Here is a 19,958-nt window from a genome sequence, read left to right as displayed (position 1 = left end):
TCCTGGAGCTCTTGAGAGGTAGGACTTTGCAATTGTGTAATTAACACATTGAAGCACTGGAATCCCAAGACCTCTAAACTCCGTAGAGGCCCTAAAATTCAAAATATGGAGATGTACCACAAGCATCTCAAATTGGTGGTACAGCTACCTTCAGGATCAGTTGAGTCAACATGACACTCTGGTGTAAGAAGGCATACTCTAATCTCTTTTACAGCTGCTGATTCAGATATGAGATCAAGCAATATCACAATTAATTGAAAGAACAGAACTCATAAAGTGGACTGCTTAAATAAGAGCAGCAAGTTTAGAGTCAAAGCTTCTATTATAGGGGATTTTCAGTTTCTTCTTATGTAAATTATGTTCTTCTTATGTAAACAATGATGTACATATACAGTCAAGCCATGCAGCAGAGAAAAGACAGACATACGAATGGAATCAAAATGTCAAACTTGAACTTCATTACTATATTTATAAAATGGTCTGATTCCTTGTACTCCCAAGCTACGTAAAATTAACTGCCCAATGTAGTGCTGAATGGTCTTCTACTCCCTTAGCTATTACTTAGTTTATTATTCAACTCACTGCTAAGTCTCATTTGGCTTCCACTGTGAATGGGATTCAAAGGAGGAAGACTTGGTCTGCAAAGATTAAGACTTTCTCCTATCTCATAGGCTAGCAGCATCCACTAGCTCCTGCTGGGTCTTCTCCTCAGATGTCATTCAAGAAACATCCTTTTGAAGACTCTGCACCTTGTGCTGTAATTCATGAGAGAACTTACAGAATTCTAAATATGTGACCTACTGGAAGTACAACTACACATCTGGATTTCTAATCTTTGCAGAACTGCTACTGGTAAGAGTTACAGAACAATTTAACACATGTACATAAAGGAAGAGTTTTCTTTTACTCCTAAAGTAAGCTCAAAAACTTGAAAACATTTCATGTGAAATACTAAGGACAGTTCTTGATGTATGCTTCCACTATACGGAAAGCACTTCTCATTTTTTATTGACAGCCTGTAAAATATATGATCTCCTTTGATTGTCTAAAATATGCAAATCTATAACAGGTTACTAATAGGAGGCAGGGAATAAAATAAAGAAAACGGCCACAGTTCTCTCATTTTCAGCCTGCAACCTACCCTCAGAGAAAATCAAGTCAGGCCAATAGCTGCTTTTGCTTAAAAGATATGGCCACTTCTTAATTTTTCTAAGAGATTGTCCTTTTACTAAGATTTTATACCCCTTTTAATATGTCAGTGCTATGGTAAGGTTTTTAGAGTCACATCTGATAGCATTAGCTAGGTGAAACTAGAAATGAAACTGAAGTAATTTTGAGTTTTTAGAAGTCCTCTAGTTAAGGTCTGAAAGAGAGAGTAAACAACGTATTATTTGCAAATTTTCTTAAATGGTATGTGCTATAAACACCTATATACTAAGCTGACAGTATAATGTATGAAACATTTATATGTAGGTTCATCTAATAAGGACTGTACCACAGGCTGAACTATTAAGGAATAGCAAAAAATGTTATAGCTGCCTTTCTAGCTCTAGTTTTTAATTCCCAGACTTGTATGTTTAGATATCTATCTCTTTCACATTACAGCAGTCATCAAAGACAGTCTACATTCTGCAGACTTTAGGAAGCTTTAAATCTTGACAATAAATAACATTTAAAAAGTACTCAGTTAAACATTGGAAAGAAGTGATTACAATTATTTTAGCACTAAAACTACTTCCTGTGTATCAAAGTGACCATCTTGATTCTTGACCATCCCCAAATTCCAAGCCAAAAAACCTTCCACTCAACACTGAACTGCTGGATAGACTACACATGGACCACTAGCGAAATGTCACTGTATCTGAAGAGGAGTCTTGCTGCTATCTAGCAAATAATAAAAATCAGAAGGGAAATTCTGGCAAAGTATATCAAGAGAAGCCTTTATACTTAAGAAAAGAAAAATAAATCCTTAAATGCCATACAGAGGAAAAAGGAAGTTTTAGGACTCCCTGGAAACTGGAAGATACTCAATTTATCTAAGGTCAAAGAGATTCCGATATTTTAGGAAGACTATCATTCCAAGCACAGCGATGTCAAAAAAGATTCAGGGAGAAGTCGTGAGAATTATATGAGGTCCAGAAAGCTATCTTGCAAAAACAGATTTAGAGAGTGATCAAAAAGAAAGCAGATATGTGACTTAATTGTGGTCCATAATCATTTACATGTGGGAAGATTTCTGAGAGTAGAAGGCTCTTTAATTTAGCAGATACAGGTACAATAATATCCAGCAGCTAGAAAGAAGGTAGATAAAAGTCAGACAAGTAATATGATCTATGTCTAAAAAGTCAGGGAGTTAAGCACTGGAACTGGAGCACCTCTCCTATGAAGAAAGACTGCGAGAGCTGGACCTGTTTAGCCTGGAGAAGAGAAGACTGAGAGGGGATCTGGTCAATGTGTACAAGTATCTGAAGGGAGGGTGTCAAGGGGATGGGGCCAGACTCTTCTCCGTGGTGCCCAGCGACAGGACAGGAGGCAACGGGCAGAAACTGAACCACAGGAAGTTCTGTGTGAACATGAGGAAAAACTTCTTGACTGTGAGGGTGACAGAGCACTGGAACAGGTTGCCCAGAGAGGTGGTGGAGTCTCCTTCCCTGGAGATATTCAAAACCCGTCTGGATGTGATCCTGGGCAATATGCTCTAGAGAACCCTGCTTGAGCAGGGAGGTTGGACTAGATGATCCCCAGAGGTCCCTTCCAACTTTGGCCATTCTGTGATTCTGTAATTCTGTAATGTTCCATCAATTGCAGCCATGACATGAAGTGAAAATACCTTTCTAGAAAGGTGGTCTTGCTCAAACACAAATATGACCTTAATGCCACAACCTCAAGTGACAATACCTGGTCAGTGACTAAAATAGGTAATCACAGTCCTCTCTTCTAGCCTATACAAAACCTATGAATATTTTAGTTATACCATTTAGTTATACCATTTCCTGAAAAGGCGATGTTTGCAACAAACAGATTTTGCTCTTGAGCATATTTCTGCACAGGGTAGAAAAAATAGAAGGGAAGTGTGGGCAAACAGTACAACCTGGAAATCCTTCGAGTCTTACCTGCGCTATTAACTGCTGGAGTAAGCTAGGCAGAAAGAAGAAATTGGCACCAAGATTTCAAATGGCTGTAACCCTTACTGGTAGGTATCACACATTCTTTATGATACAAACTTTAAGTGAAAAAGTCTGAAAGTCAAAAATGTCAGAAAGATTTGCATACACAGGGAAGCTACTGAAAAGTAAGTTGAAATGAAATTTTATCTCAAAAACTATTTCACAGTAAAAACGTAACAGGGCATTAGTATACTACCCTAGATATTTTTACAACGGCTTAATTCACCGCCTAAGAGCACTGCTAAATCCCATTGTGCCTTTGAAGACCTATGCTTTAACAATAGAATGGATTTCACTTGATCTTCCAGGATAGACCCTGAAGTTCAGGACTTCCACAAGTGCTAAAACAAATACCGGATTACTGGCAAAAGTCAGTGGAATCTACTGCCAGGACTGTGAGGCTACAGATCTGTCAATTAGCAACAGAGACCACAAGTCTGTTCTTGTGCAGTTTTCTCCCCATTTGTGCACAGTCAAGGGAAGAGCAGGTTCTGAAAGGCCAACAGAGAACTGTCCTCATCACAGAAGCCAGTACACAGGGATCGGACCTGTTCTTCACTCTCAGCGTTCACACTAAGAAGAAAAGGTGAACAAACGATGAACAGCTAGCTACAATGACGTCTAGAGGTATGCATAGCTAGCCCTTCTGCACTGCAAAGGCCGGGAGCTATATCTCTCTACACTGCTTAGATGTTCTGTGGGTTGAACTCAGGCAAAAAGTGGTTATTTGTTTTTAAGACCTGAGAGGTGGAAACTGGAGAAGAAACTAGGCAGAACCAATATCCAGAACAAAGGCAGGGGAACAAAACAGCACTGAGAGTTGGATGGGAGAATAACACACTGCAGTGGGTAACGGAAGTGAGAGGGAAGGGGAGTATTCACAAAAGAACTGCTCTGTAACACAGAGGAGAGAACTGAGAATGGTGTCGGACCTGGACAAAGCGTTTTAGAAATAATACAGGAGTGTCTCTAAGTTACTTCTTTTCTGCCTTCAGGCTAAATTTTGCAATGTGCAGACACAAAGCACCCTTGTGGTATGGTTCATGACTTTAAAAATTCACAGCAAACTAAAATGTGAAATTTAAAAAACACTCCAAGATTTGAAAACATGAGCAGATGAATGTATTTTGAAATCTAGGGTTAGTAATACTGAAAAATCAATCTGTAGACCTCATTAATCACTTCTGTGCATATATGACTTTAAAAAGTCCAGGTAGATTTGGATAGTGAGGTTGACATGCTGTGAAGCAGGCCCTGCAGCCCTGATCCCTGGACCTGACTAGAATGTGCTGTGGCTCCCTTTAAGCTTGGGTGCACAGGTTTCATTTCCATGGGAGCTATAGGTCTCTTCTCAAAATAGAACCAAGGCATAACCAAAGCACAAACTCAGGCTGTCAAGCTGGGAAATGAGCTTGGGTCCCCCAGTATACACAGAGGCTTAGCAGCCACTTTGAGTTTAACAACTTACTCCAGAAGGAAGATATGCTAATATAAAAAACTGAACTGGCTGCTACAGTACTCAGTTTGCACTTTTTCCTCTAAGAGTTCCAAAGAACACCCAAACAGAAGTTTCTATTTAAAAGAAAACAAAAAGAAAGAGTGTATTTTTTAAAATCTGAAACATTTAATCCACCAACTTTGGCAGCAATCCAGGTCAGTTAGGCATTTTAGTAATTTGAAGATGTTATGGTGACCCTGCCCGCTCATTAAGTTGAACAGATGCTTGACTTGTGTATTTGTCTGGTTGGAATGTATGCTTCACATCTGTAGCATACTGTCTCCTTCACAGTTAATTTCTCTTTTCATAAAATATCCTGTGACACACCCTCTATCTCCCATTCATCTATTGTCCATTCTCTTTACCTTTTAGTCTTCACTGGGAAAAGTCAGAGGTGACAGAGGGCTACTAGGGTCAGTCAGTTGAGCTTCAAGTTATTCCTCGTCCCCCCTAACTGCCACCACTCCACCTTCGCCTTCTTCTGCCCATCTCTTCTTCTGCCTCCAGGCTGCAGCTGCATTCAGCCCTATCCTGCCTGGGAAACCCCTTGAGCCAGAAGAATCTATGTGCGGAGAGACCCCACAACTCCCAGAATCTGGCCAGGTCCCTCCAAATTTGATGAAGAGAAGCTCTTTTACAACTTACAGTTATATAGGCACATTCTAGTTTCTCTGCCTAAAATCAATTGTTTGTTTTTAACAAAGAAACATCCACTGCTGCTTAGACCACAGTGTGAGGTCGCAGAACTTGAAAGAAACATAAACAATAAACCGGAATGATTGATTGGTATTGTTCTGTTTGAGAGAAATATAAAGACAGAAGAAAGAGAAAATGATGGGCTCAGAAATAATTTGTAAAATCAACCATTCTACTAGTGCTATTAATACCGCAAAATAATCTGACAGTAAATATCTAATTTCAACACTATTTCTTTTTCATCTAATTCTTTTCAGATCATGATGAAAACATTCTTGAGCATTGACATGGGTGTTGGTGTTCTTAGCTAGTAAAACAGCTACTGCATTTTACCTAAGAAACTATGAATGGATCACTGGGATCCATCCTTTCATGAAGTAAAGAAGCTGGTGAAGATATTCTGATTCAAGTCCATGATACAAATTGGCTTTGGAGCACCAAAGCCTGGATTCAGACCAGAGTTTCCCCAGATCTCAAAGATTTAACACTGAAGTGCAGTAAAGGTTCATTTGTGCTATTAATGTTTATGCAGTATAGTATTTTGCTGTTAACATTAAATAGGATTATTTTTCTTTCTCTCGCCAAGTTTCATCCTGACTTTGAGATAACTCTTAATTCTAGAAAAAAAATAAAAACAGGATTTATCTGCAATATTGCCTTGATAGGGACAAGACAGATTGCACTATTCATTTCATGGAACAGACTTAAAGACCGATCATCAGAGCTCACTGATTGACTGGTGTCAGCACAGACCATAGGAGGTCAAAACTACACCTGTGAGAACTTTATGCCTTCCTGCAGAAGCCTGCCCTAGATCATACTTAGCTTTCTGAGAAGGTTAAGGGCTTGTCATGAAAATAAAAACACAGTTCATGTTGAACTAATTTTTCTTCAGAATGTCTCTGCGTTTGAAGGACAGTGTCTGGCCATCATCACCTTCAACTATTCCTAACCCCAGACCTATGAAACATCCTTCACAGATGCCAGTAGTCATGGCTTCATCATTACTTTAAATGAACTTAGTCTTTGAATAAACTGTAACCCAAACTAGCAGGTTCTAAGCCATGTAAAATACCATGATCACTCCTGTTAAATCCAGCATGCAGCATTTCCACAGGAAAATTAGACATCACAAGAGAAATCACTTTCAGATTCTAAAGAGGGATATCAGATAGCAAAGAGACATTTAAGAAAGAACCTTATCACTGGGTAAACACTGTTAACTAAATATAACATACTGACATGGAATATACTGCGGGAAAAGCCGGTATTAACAGTTGCCAAACATTTGTAAAAAAATTACATAAATATTTACCTTTTGTGGAAGAGTTAAAATTTTCTTGTTCTTCAATGAATTAAATGCACGGAATGATGGAAACAGAAAAAGAAATCAGCAAATTCAAAGTTAGATAAAGGAATGTGTTACATGTGACAATGGCATGTACAGTAGGCATACTACGGCATATGTAAAAGTAATGTAGAAAATTAAAATGATAAACCATGACAAATAATAAGGCCTATGACTTCTTCTTTAAAATTAATAGGAACAATGAAGTCACTAAGATCCAGATTGTGGATTCTTTAAGTATTCTGCTACAGTAAGTAGTCAACCCTAAATTTATGAACGATATAAAATCATTACATTTGTTTAAGTATCTTTCTAATTTCTGAATCATATAGCCCTATTTTATGTTTTGAAGCCTTTTTCTGCAACGATGAGTTGTACATATGCACTTTCTGTTAACTGAGATCTCTGATACTCAATCACTTCACTGTTGAAAATGGATCTTTAAGGAGAACATAAAACATTATGAGGCTTGAATGAATTTGCAAGAGTTAGCAGTGCTGAGAGAAAATACTCTTCAGTTCCTTGAAATTCTTGAATTACAAATTCTTGCGCAAAGATTCCACAAGCTGCCTCAGAATATGTAGTGCCACCTAATAATTTCAAAATAAAACCAGAAAGATGAAGACAGAAAAACCAATACTAAAAGACTAAAATCTGCAATTGAAATGTCTTACGCTTTTCCTTTGGCATCTCAAGTTTTATACTGATTGAGCTGGAAAAAGTTTTTAAATGAAAGGGTCTGATCTTTTACCATTACTCAAGCAGAACTCTCACTGGCTGCAGTGAGACTTCAATGATCAAGAGCAAATACATAAAACTGTTTTCTCTAACTATTCATATTTTAGGTTCTTAAGTTGATTAACAATAAAAAGATACTTGCAACTCAAACGTATTATTTAATAACATACTGTTTTTCATATGAAATTCAGATTCTTGTTTGTTAAAAGGAAACTGAACATCCACACGCTTCATCCCTCTGTGTTGTGACTATCATTAGAGATTTGTATATAAATTTACATACCTATACATGAACTTTATAAATGTAATGACCATTCAGTACCAGCACAGTCTTCAAAGCAGCTTTCCCTCATGAGACAGCAAAACACACACACACGCACGCACACACACGCACATGCACTTCAGCCAGGATACAAGCTATGTACAAGACTCGTGTAGTTTTTTTCTAACTTGGGTTGAGATACTGCAACACTTAATGCAGGTAAAATTCTCTGTTTCTCTGGTCACACTTCCACTTCTTTAATGGCCACTGCATAAGGCTTATTGCTGTTTATGTCACTGTAAACAGATACAAAAACACTAGTTCAATCATGTTTACAGATGCTCTTTAGATGTAAATAGGCAGCTGATTATCACAATCCTTATTGTCATTATAGGACTTCTGAAACATGAAACCACATTTCTGAGTCTATGAAAAACAACTGTCCTGCAAAGAGTCATATAAAAGCAGACATAGGCAGAATGACATGTTTTGCCTGAATTAGCTCTGAAAGATCATTTCCAGAAAACCAACAAACGTCATACATTTATCTTGCCGGTTCATAAATTTCAATAGTACATAATATAGCTTTTCTTACTCACTTGTTTGATTTCTGCCCTAATATTATTTACTGCAACTAACAAGCAGTGCAGAAAAATGCTACAGATCTTCAGTCTGTATTCATTTTCTTGATCAGTAAGATGGTTAACTACTGTACAAAAAGTGCATAGACGCACCCTAAAATCCTATTCAAGCAAGAATTCCTGAGAAGTTCCATAGTTGCTATGACAGAGAATGGACTGAGTAAAGATTGCAGAAATACGCTTTATGCAAAAGTACCATCCAAACAACATGACACCACACAACAAAATTGTTAGATAAATAGCACGAAAAACAAAGTTAACGCAGAATCCCCAGCCCTGTTAACTTTCATCCATGATTTTCACAGCTCCGTTCAGACGTTATATAAATAACAAACACTGATGCAAATCTCTTACAATTCAGTACAAGATGACATATTGAGAACACAGCATTGTCCTTACCATGGCTTAGAAATGCACTGCTTTAGTAACTGAGTGAAAATACCTTATTATTAGGTCCTTTTATAAAATTGTCAGAAAAAAGAAATAACCAACGCTTCTTAAGTAAAGTAAGTTAAGCTAATGACTGCTGAATTGTGACTAACTGAAAACAGACGCAGCCATACCTATATGGACTAATTTTCATAATCAAGCATCTCAGGACCTGATTTAAGATCTCTGTGCATCTTGGAGTCTGCGAACAACTGCTGATGAGGTTGCACTGGAAACAGATACAGCCATGCCTTCCTTGAATATCATTGTAATTAAATTAAAAATCCTCTTACTTAATAGAAGCTTATAATCTTAACTCTAACTGCTTAAAAAAGTCTTTATGTACTGGACTTGCTAAAACATTACATAAATTTTAACAACTTCCAAGTGAAAATATCTAGCATTTATTTTTTTCTTCCAAAGTAGCCTGAGTAGCTGTCCCCTTCAGAGCACAATCTCCAAGAACTTTTTTTTTCGTTTTTTAATTACGCCATTCTGAGATTTAGTGAAAAGATTAAAATGGATTTTTTGCTTAACATTTATGGTTCTTCTCTGTTCCTGATCAGCAGCACCTTCCTCCTCTCTGGGATGGAACAAGGACCAATAATTTGGTTTTCTCTGCAAGATTTTGAGATTTTTTATAAAATATTTCTTATAAGGACTTTTAAAAACTATGTTGTTTTCTTACAAGTTGACTTTTTATGATCCTCAAACTGTTGACCAGAGCAGCAACTAATCAGACAAGACCCGGTACAGACAATGAAACAACCCTTTTTTTTAGTTCTAAATTTGGTAATGACGAAACGGAATGTCTAATATACAATGTCAGTCCTAGAAGAAGCCTTATATTAGCATGGATATTATCATTTATAACGGAAGATTGAGCGTTATAGTTTCACTCTGTTTCTCAAGACAAAACTACTAAGAGCTGCTTGCTGCTTCATTAACTCTTACTTTTTCAAAATGTGAGCTTTAAAGAGTAATAAAATTGCATTAATAGATTCTTCTATGCCTCCTGAATATGCAAATAGCAGAGGAAAAAAACTCTCCTGATGTAACAAAATTCAATCTTTTTACAACAATTCCTACGATCTGTAAAACAGATTTAGATTCACAGATGTATTTATTCAGATGTGTGCTGTTCCTTCCTGACACAAGAGAATTTGTATAGAGTGTAAAACCTAAAGAATTCTTTTAATACAAAAATGATAACTCACAGTATATTATACAGAAGTCCCTTGAAACACAAGATGTCCCTTGAAACACAGGATGTGTCACAATTGAATAGCTTTGCTTACAAATGAGGGAAACAAATTTTGAAATGCTACTCCCTATAAGATCCGTAGCTTGCACTAGATTTTAATATCATGTATCTCCACAGTGACTGTGAACTTCAAACAGTAAGAACACAGTTCGGTTCCAAACACAGTTAATGGAAGGTTTTCCACTGATTTCAATATGCTCTCGATTCAATTTTACATTAGGGACAAATGCCAGTCACTCCATTTGACCCTGATACTGAATTGCCAAGGAGTAAAGAGGTGAAATAATAGATGTCAAAATCTGATACATTTATTCAGAGCAAATATTATGGTTTTATAGCCTCACTGAATTTACTTTCTTACAGAAGTTTATTCGTACTATCATAAGTATTTCAGAAGATATTAACAAGAACAACAAAATAGTATCATTTTATGAAATTCTATTAAACTTAGTCCTCATCTGCAAATATAGTCTCAGCTTGAACAAACTGTTAAACATGAAAAACATCAGAAAATCTCTCTTTCAGAATGACAAGTCAGTGACTTAGACAAAAACAAAGTAGAATGCAGAGAAAGAAATCTTTTTAGTCTTAGATTGCATTTGCAGTAATACAGCTAAACTGACATAGGGGGTATAATGCACAACAGTGAGGTAAAGGATAAGTAGCTCCTCCTTGTACATTTTATACATGTCGCAAGCGCATCTATCACAGGTATAAATATGTATTCAATGAAACAGCATTACTTCAGGGTTGTTCGCAGTATCAACAGCTTTCTAAACTTACAACAGCTTTAGCCTTCTGTTTAACTTTCGATTTTTTTTTTTGCTCTTCTGTATAAATACAACCCACCTCTAGTCATTTTCATGGCATTTTATTCACAACATACTAGTTACTCAAAATAGGAGAAAGATGATAGATGAATACCCAAAGGAAAGCGAAATTAAAATTAAATTAAAAGCTAATTTACCATTATATATTCTACCAAGTTCTGGAATTGCAAAGAAATATGAAACAAACATGAATTCATCTCTCATTATGTTTCCCTAAAAAACTCCCAACTTGCTAATAGGTAAAAACAGAAGCCGTAAATTTAGTTTGTTTATAATCCAGAGAGTCCTTAGTTCATTAGGAAACAAAAGCAGAACACTCAAATATAAAGTTTAAACTGAGTAAGAACCACTTGTACTAGTACATTAATCATTCAGAATAAACATGTATTAAACAAGAAAACATTTCTGATACATGTTAATTGAAAGTGTAGTATGCCACCACAGTTCAAAGCCACAAAATTAGTGTAAGCTGACTGTATGTCAACGTAAACCATTGCGCATCATATAAAAAAGCTATGGTACTCTAACTTCAGCGTTATGTATTCAAGAAAGAGGTCCATTAACTGTTGCAGAAGCGCTACAATATAGTAACATTAGAAGCATTCCTTTCATTTCCATGTTGAAGAAAACCTTGTAGTATACCACAATCTGAGTTGTTACTTGCAGTCAATGAGAAAACAGACTTTCAAAGACATAAAACAACCTAAATGTAACATATTACCCACTGTGAAATTAAAATTAATTTTACAGCCATTTCATTTTACCATAATAGCTCATACTCTGTGTGCAACTTGTTGCTAGAAAAGGAAAGAGCAATATTCATGCTCATTTGATATTTGTATGCAAAAAACATCTTCCACAACCACTAGGCCTACGTTGTTCTTTCCAAAAAAGACCAGTTCTCCTTCCTGACCCGTTTATTTTTGTGAATGTAACAGCAGATGACCTATGCTTTCACATTTCTCATGCTGATTGTTCTCATTCTTTTACTCACTGGACCAATGTCTCATTCCAGAGGAAAAAATAAATAAATAATAAACAAATATATATATGTCAGCAATGAACAACAATTAATATAAATGAGGAAATAAGAAATGAATAACACTGTTCTGTTGCCAAATTTTGTCCTTTCATTTCTTTAACTGAACACAAACTAAATATGTGTTCATGGATAAGTGTGAATGGAAACTATAATGACTCGAATAGAATTTTTGAAGTGGACAGACAAAAAAGCATACTAGAAAATTAAGGCAATTATATCATGCGTAATAAGCTAGTCAAACTCTGCTGGACTTTCCAGATTAGAAAAAGGCTTTCAGTCTCTTCTATTGCTTTATGGGTAGAAATAGAGCATTGAATACCTAGTTACAAAAGCAGACTTTAAGTAAAGCAAAGAAAGGTAAGAAATCAAAGAGTCTGAGCTATGATAAGCTCATTATTTGATACCTTGCTCTATACTGCCACTTCTTACTGGAACTTGCGGGAGCTGTCTTCCCCTGCGACTGCTGAAGGATGTGTCTGCAGGAGGAGACTGTGAGGGACTTCCTTGTTGATGTATTCTGCAGATGAAATGAAGATAAAAATAAAATAACTAAAATGAAGAGAACTTACATATTCTGAGTGCTAAACACACATTCAGTTGCATATACAGAAGATGGGTTTGAAGTAGTTAGTTAGTATCTGGTGTATGCCATACGCGCATACTGAGGTCTGGATACCTAGTGAATTTATATGGTTTTATCTTTAGTTTCTCTAACTACCTTCAACTCAGGAGAAATAGTTTCAGTCTTTTTTTTTCTCTGAGAAAGTACTAGTCAAAACCCACTGAACTGTAAGCAGTTTTCTAAGAACCATTTGTGATTACAAACCACAATTCTAAGAGTATGATTGTTCTGCTGCACTGGTATAAAGACGGTACAAAATGCCACCTGTATGTTTTATTAACATTTGTGTTCCCTTTGTGCTGATGCAATAATTATATGAAGCCACAGAGAATGGGACTGCAAGCATCTAACGCCATGGGATAATGTGTTTTTTTTTTTTCCTGAACTTCAACAACAAAAAAATCCTTTACTAATGTTGGTATTGCTTGCGTGCGAGCGTGTGTCTGCACATACACAGTACAAAATGGAACACGCGAAGAACAATGTGCAAGACTTTTCATACCCCCACCTAAATAAATATTTTAATCCCATTAACTTTGGCTGAATTCTAGCTAGTATTACTTCAGAGCACCTTGGCTACTTGGTTTCTTACAGATGTACTGAGTATCTGAGTCTAACACATTACACATCTTTGGAACGCTGGTAAGTTTGCAAGGCAGACCACCTCTACCAACTAGGGGAAAAAAAAGTAAAGGTGAGAAGATGCTGACCGCTCAGAGGGAGAGCTTACCTTCAAATTTCCTTGCCAGTTACAGTAATGTTACACTCATCATAGTGGGTAGGCACTGTTTATCTACTGCACTAAAGTTGCAAGTGGATAATTTGTCAACCATTTGCAATTTCAAGCAAAACATTTCTACGTATTCAAAATACTGTTAGCGTTCATAATACGTAGATCAACTGATCTCTTAGCCTGCGGGATGAGAGTTAGCCGTGTGAATAGCATGTCATTTCCTGCACAGTGTTTAAGCAAAATGCTTTGATATTTTTCATATGGATACAAAACAAAACACAACAATGGAAGGACAAAGCACAGTCAAATTTTTACTCTTACACTGCGTAACTATTTAAATTCAGCAGTAAAAAGTACCATCTGGATGGTGAAGCTAGGTGGAGTAAAGGATATGGGGGAAGTGTAAATACCATGAAAAGAGGATAATCTACAGTGCCAGAATGAGTGAATGCGCCATGTATGCTCAGGAAAGTACAACACCACACTGACACCTGGGAGGCAGAACATGAAAGCTGGGCTGTACATGTAATAGCAACCTTGTCAGAAGTGGAGAAGGTGGCGCCGACCCTCCGGGCGCTAGGTGATGTACAGAGCATAATGGTCTGATACTAGAGTGCTCACTCGACCTCGAGCGAGTGTGATGTTTCCCCCTAATGACTGGCTGTTCAGCTGTTCGTGGGGTTGGAAGTCCCCTTCTAGAAAGACATGGTAGCAGACCCCTAAAACATCAGGGCCAAAAAGAAACTGTTCAGTTGTTAGCTCCAGGCACACTCCCCCATGCCCCCCTCCACCAAAGAACATTACGGATCCCAGCTGCAGGACCAGTATTGACATTTCAAACTGAAGTCATTAATTCAGATTACAAATCCGTTTTCAGAACGACAAACTGCAGAACACTCACAACTGCACACACACATGACCCTAATTGTGGAGCTGATAAACTGCACTTGGCCAAAAACTTCAGCTGCCTCTTAAACACAGCAAACAGGCTAACACACATCATAGAAAAGCGCTACCAGAGAGTAGGCTTGAATACCTAGTTTTAACACAACACATTTCTGTTTTCAAAGTACATGTTTTATTTCTATTAAAAATGTTAACTAGATTCCAATTAATGTCCTAAAAAAGGACCCTATGTAAGCATATATATGGTCGCCCTAGGAGCTTGAAATAAGGCACGTATTTCAGTATCTTTCTGCAGTAAGCCCTAACACAGAAATACAGTTCTGAAGGATCACTAATGAAAACATCATTAACATATGCAGTAAAATGATTAATTGTGTTAGAATAATAAAACATAATGATTAGCAGTTTAATAATCGCATATATTGTACATGTAAGATAACCTGAAACATTACAGGTTTAGCGAGTGATAAGGTAAATCTAGCACCTGGTGTTAGAGCTTTTGTTTCCTTCTAACTATCATAACAACAGAACAATGCACTCCCCAAGCTTTCTAGGTGTGCACTACCATTTTTTTAAAAAGATACCAAAAAACTTTTCCGTTTATTTTTCATAATTGAAAACTTCTTCACTTCTTTTAAAACTAATTTTCTACTTCAAACTATTTAAATAAGCATTATCAGAACTAGTTGCTACCTCTTTTACACTCAGTCATACCGTTGGTTCAGTTAAGACATCGTTCTCGAAATAGCTGTCCTCTCACTTGGTCCTCAATAGAATGGAAGCTACAAGCAAGACTGGTTACTGCCACACTTCAGTAATTTTATTAATTGTAGATGGGGGCCTCATCTCTTTAGAGAAGAACTAAGCCAGTGCCAAATTTGAAAAAAAAATCTTTTGACAAGGCGGAGAGTGTGACATAAGATGCCTCCCATCTTTAGCTTTGTCTTGTGGTTGTGTTCTGGACAGGAAACCACTCTAATCATAATCACAAACAGAGGGTTTTTATGACATTGTTAAAGGATTGCAATAAATTGCTTGGATACTCTAATTGCATATTTCCATCCCCTGGATTTCTTTTAAGCTTAACATTAATTCCAGGCCTGCCCTGGGGACACCTGTACTGTTCTTGCAGAGACTGATTCACCTGGTTGCAAGAGAAACCAAAGATAAGGAAGATGAACTGAGTTCTGAAAATTCCTGTGTCTCTGTGTTGACTGTAAAGCGAATCCACGCTATCGCACACAACCTGCTTTTAAACATCCAATATAAGGCAGTACAGATCCCGCTCTGTTTTCACAATGAAAATATGCCCAAATTTATCATGGTCATTGTGTGCTCAGTTCCAATTTGTTTCATTTTTGAGGCTCGCTATCCTGGAATTAGTATCTGAGAGTCCAATGAAGCATTAGGAGAACTTGTGTTTCAATTACAGAACAGGCACCTAACCTGAGACTCAGAAACTTATTCCTGTTCCTTCAGTAATACCCTCTTTACAGACCACTAGACAAAAATAGAGGATCTGCCTAATTAAAATAAAGACAAATCATGCTCAATACTTGCATTAGCCGGGGTTTTAGATAGAGACAAAAATGCCTGGGGTGAAAATGGAGGATAGAGCTAAAAGGAAACTGAAAAAAAAAAAAAAAGAAGGAATTAAGGATTTACTGGGTTAGAAGAGAGATCAGCTGCTGAGAGGAAGAATCCTGCAAATAGCTTGTCAGGAGAATGAGACAAAAGAGAACAAATACGGGAGACAAAAGCTTGTGTATGACTGAGGAACCGAGACAGAAGCAAAATACATTAGGAGAGGAATGAGACGTGGTGAGCAATGAGACTGCAACCGCACATATGAGCATATGTCATCTCCAGTTACTGTTGGTCCTCACGGGGGACGGTAACACTGCAAACAGCTACTCTATTAACCCAGCTGGCAATGGTCTGTCAGGGAATCTAGACGTTCCAGCCCTGCTTTCCCATGAGAAAACTCAAATTCCTTTCTCTTCAGACTCATGTCTGACTGCCACGTACTAATTGAAACATGCTGCTGCATATGGAACTCTGAAGAAAAACTAAAACTGTGTGATCACCATTGATCCAGCACACCTTTGGTAGAGCGTCCTATGGAAAATATAGCGGATACCATGCAGTTAAACACTGTACCATAATGTCATGCATAAAAACCTGACAGGTAACCTCCACTGTGGCATTTCTGGGGCGAGCAGTTAGGGGTAAAAGAAAACAAATCAAGAGTGGTATGAACCCATTTTTCATTATAGTTTTGTAGTCTCATTCATACAGACACAAAAAATTTTAGATGTTCATGTAAGCAGTTTTACCACTTCAGACAAGTTTACAGTCCCATTTTGAAGGCTTGCTACGGAATTAGTAAGAGAACTCTTAACGGCCGTAAACTCTTTTGAAAGGATGTGCTTTCTTCTATTTACATAAATTTCCTAAGATATCACAATACATAGAAACAATCTTACGTATCGTGTGGAAGGGCTTTATAAAGAAGCTGATAATATGCTGATTCTTATTCTCAGTAATCAGCTTAACTTGTCAAGATCTGCAAATTGGAAAATAAGGGCCAAATCTAAGACAAAAATGGATATTTGAGGAAGAACTAATATTGAGTTGTATTTACCATTTGCCTGGCCTGTTAACAAAACTTTCTGGCATTAATGCGATACTAACTTTTGGATTAAATACTAAACTAGAGCCCTCAGATTTGTTTAGACATTTTTGTTCCTAACATCCAGCAGTAGTGAATAAGGAAAATAGAAACCTATACCACAGGCTATGAAGGAGCAAAAGGAACAGGCATAATTCACTTTCCCCTACATGGCTGCTGCACTGGGTTCATCGATTTTAAAATCATTAGAAATCACAGCTCTCTCGTTTCTGCTGGAACATTAAAAAAGTAGCTATGTGGGCTGACACTTTTGGAAACTTTCCTAACTTGGGGCAAAAAACCCCGCTTTCTTCTAGTTTTCCTAAACATCTGTCAAAAGACTTTGCACTGCCTAAAAAACAATATGCTTAGCATTAAGTGGTGACTACAGTCATTACCTGGTAATTGATCACTGAAAAATGGAAAAGAGTCTTCCAAGCACAGCACACTACTCAACGGTCCAACTGAAGATCTCTTTAGTACCAATTTTCAATCCATTAAATTCCACAGAAATTCTGCATATAAGACACTGTATGCAATATTTTACAGTTGCCTCCAGAGTCACTTTTTCTCATATACCTGAAGAAATGCTCAAATATATGTTCTATTTTGAGTTACAACTCTGAAGAAGCTCTGAAATGTCCAGGAAAAAAATCAGACCTAGAGTGGTCATTTTAAGCAGAAAAACACATTGCCTAAGCCTCGAATAGCCCATTTCTTCTCAAATATAACTACATGCTTATCCTTAGAGGTGGAGTCCCTGTGCTGCTAATGTATTCAGCATAACACTTCACAATCACAGTCCCTGCAAATCAGTTCCTACCATCTGCAATATTTGAAATTCCAAGTATTTCCAAATTACGATTCACACTCCCCGTATAAGATTAGCATAAAACCACAAAATTTAGTGAGGTACATGTTTTTTGAGTTATGCACTGACGACGAATTTAGAAGACAGCCTCAGGCTGCACAATGCCATTTCAAGTTTGAAATGTAAACATACATACAGATATACCGGCTTCTCCAGATGCAGGTCTTGTGGGTTTTCCTTTGGACTCTGCCGGTTTCTCTCATTTTCTTCTCCTTGTCCTTTTACCATCACTTTCTTTTCTGAACTCTCTTACTTATCCTTTATGCTTCCATATTTTCTATTTAAGTTCACCTCATTTTTAACTCTCCATTTACTTTCTATCCCTCTCCCATATTATCTTCCTTTCCAGCTTCTTTCAAGCTCTTCAGCCACACAGCATGAATGATTATCAACAACTGTAGCTTCACCCCCACTGCAAGTCAGGGAAGCAGTAGCTCCCTTTACTGTTCAAAGATTAGAAAAAAATTTTTTTTTCTAAGTGAGTTTCTGTGAGTTTTTCAAACCTCACAAGGTAAACAGGTGTGCTAATCAACACCCACATAAATCTCTTTCTAGCAAGAGCAAGATCTTACCCCTTGTCACTGTTCATATTTCAGCTGAGACAAACTTTAGAACTTAATTAGGTCTAGTCATGGTTCAGTATCTATCTTTCCTTTATTCTCCCATTTTTTCTTTAGAATTTGAATACATAACCCTAAATAACTGTAGAATCAAAGCTGAAAGTTGCAATCATAATAAATGTACAGGAAGATTCACTGAAAGCAGAATTTAAGTCCCAGTGTTGCTATTAACTTTATATAATGCCCGATTATAAGATTTTCTTTACTTACTTAAATGTAGAACTTACCATTTTTATGCTATAAAGTGAAATTAGTATCTTTGAAAAGAAAGGTCTTTCTCCAGGTAAAATGCATACTTGAAACTGCCATTTTTGTGCATGTGTGAGATCAGTTGTGCTGTAGCTTTTATGTTGCATTAGTACACTATGCCATGCTATTTGCTCATTTGTAATTTGATCACAGGTCTCTTGACTTAATAATCTGCTTATACACTTTTCTCATCCTCACAGTTATTATAAAAAACAAAGATGTTAAAAATAAATTTAGTAGTAAAGCACAAGAAATGTTTAATTACATACTAATGAAATATGCTACGTGTTCTGCTCCAAATTGCATCTTACACAGATCAAGGTAGTGGCAATAGGTCGTGGATCTGGCTCTTTGAATGGACTGTTGATCTTTACCTTTCAGTTTATATGTAACAATGGAGAAAGCCAGAAAAATTTTGTATGTATAGCAACATCGCAAGCACTGGTAGTAATACAGATACAGACTAAATGCTACTGTAAATTAGGACAACGTAGCTTTTGGCACTGTTACACATTTTCTGCTTTAACAGTTAATATTAGATGCATACTTGAAACACTGCAATCAGTTTGATTATAAGAGATGTTTACTGCATATTATATCATCATTCCTACCTTTCTGTTTCAGTTGCGGAGCCTTTCCTAGTTTGTTTTTGGCTGCTATATCTTTCCACTTTTCTCGACTGCCTGTGAAATGAGATGTCAGAAAAGAAATAAACAAAGAAGAAAAAGAATACAAAAGATATGAAGATTTTATGAAGATTATATATTTAATAATGTATGGTAAAGGTAATGACAGAAATGGTTGACAGATGACAAAGTGACAACTGTCTTCCTGACCAGGCTGGTGAACTGGGTGAAATCAGGGCTTTGATTAGCTTTGTTTGAGCCTGATGGTGTGAAGGCTATGAGGTACCAAAATAGGGAATGTAACATTAACCCTGACTGAACATGCAGCTAGTTCCCATTTAAAAATCTGTATTTGATTAGAAACGCCTTCCTTCACAGGCCTTTTAGTCCTCCACTGACAGCACCAAAAACCAAATGCATAGTAGGCAGCAAGAAAAAACTGTTGCAGCAAGGATCAGAAAATAATATTAAATATAATTAAAAAAAACTTTTTTTTATCTTAACCTAGATCAGACGCCAGTCAATCACCTCTCACGCAGCAAAGCAGGTGTTTCTTTCAAGGGCCACATTTTGGAAAGGCATTAGTTACCTTTGTGACCTAAGTATTTACTTTGGTAGTAAATAGTAACAATGAGCAATTATCCAAGTCAATGGATTTGAGAATGACAGTAAACCATGCTTCAGCTTTATGACCCAGGACGATATATATATATAATGAGAAATCTCTGCAACAGTCTTCTGCGTC

The 19,958-nt window shown here is 37.0% G+C and overlaps 1 protein-coding gene across 40 annotated transcripts in view; it reads right to left on the bottom strand.

Moving 5' to 3' along the window:
- Positions 1 to 19,958, bottom strand: part of RIMS1 (regulating synaptic membrane exocytosis 1) — a 361,088-nt gene that overhangs the window by 92,057 nt on the left and 249,073 nt on the right. For 11 of the 40 annotated variants that reach the window (XM_068937514.1, XM_068937542.1, XM_068937526.1 and 8 more), the window contains 2 exons: positions 19,199 to 19,270; positions 12,320 to 12,432 (listed from right to left, as the gene is read on the bottom strand). In XM_068937514.1, coding sequence (XP_068793615.1) covers positions 12,320 to 12,432; positions 19,199 to 19,270 — 185 coding nt within the window. Of the gene's footprint in view, positions 1 to 6,676; positions 6,707 to 12,319; positions 12,433 to 13,806; positions 13,990 to 19,198; positions 19,271 to 19,958 lie in introns of all 40 variants that reach the window. The other 29 variants (XM_068937510.1, XM_068937511.1, XM_068937509.1 and 26 more) reach the window with 5 other exon arrangements.

The sequence above is a fragment of the Struthio camelus genome, chromosome 3 (assembly GCF_040807025.1).
Source record: "Struthio camelus isolate bStrCam1 chromosome 3, bStrCam1.hap1, whole genome shotgun sequence".
Taxonomy (NCBI): Eukaryota; Metazoa; Chordata; class Aves; order Struthioniformes; family Struthionidae; genus Struthio; species Struthio camelus.
Note: the sequence above shows the minus strand (reverse complement) of the source record. Positions and strands in the feature narration are given on the sequence as shown.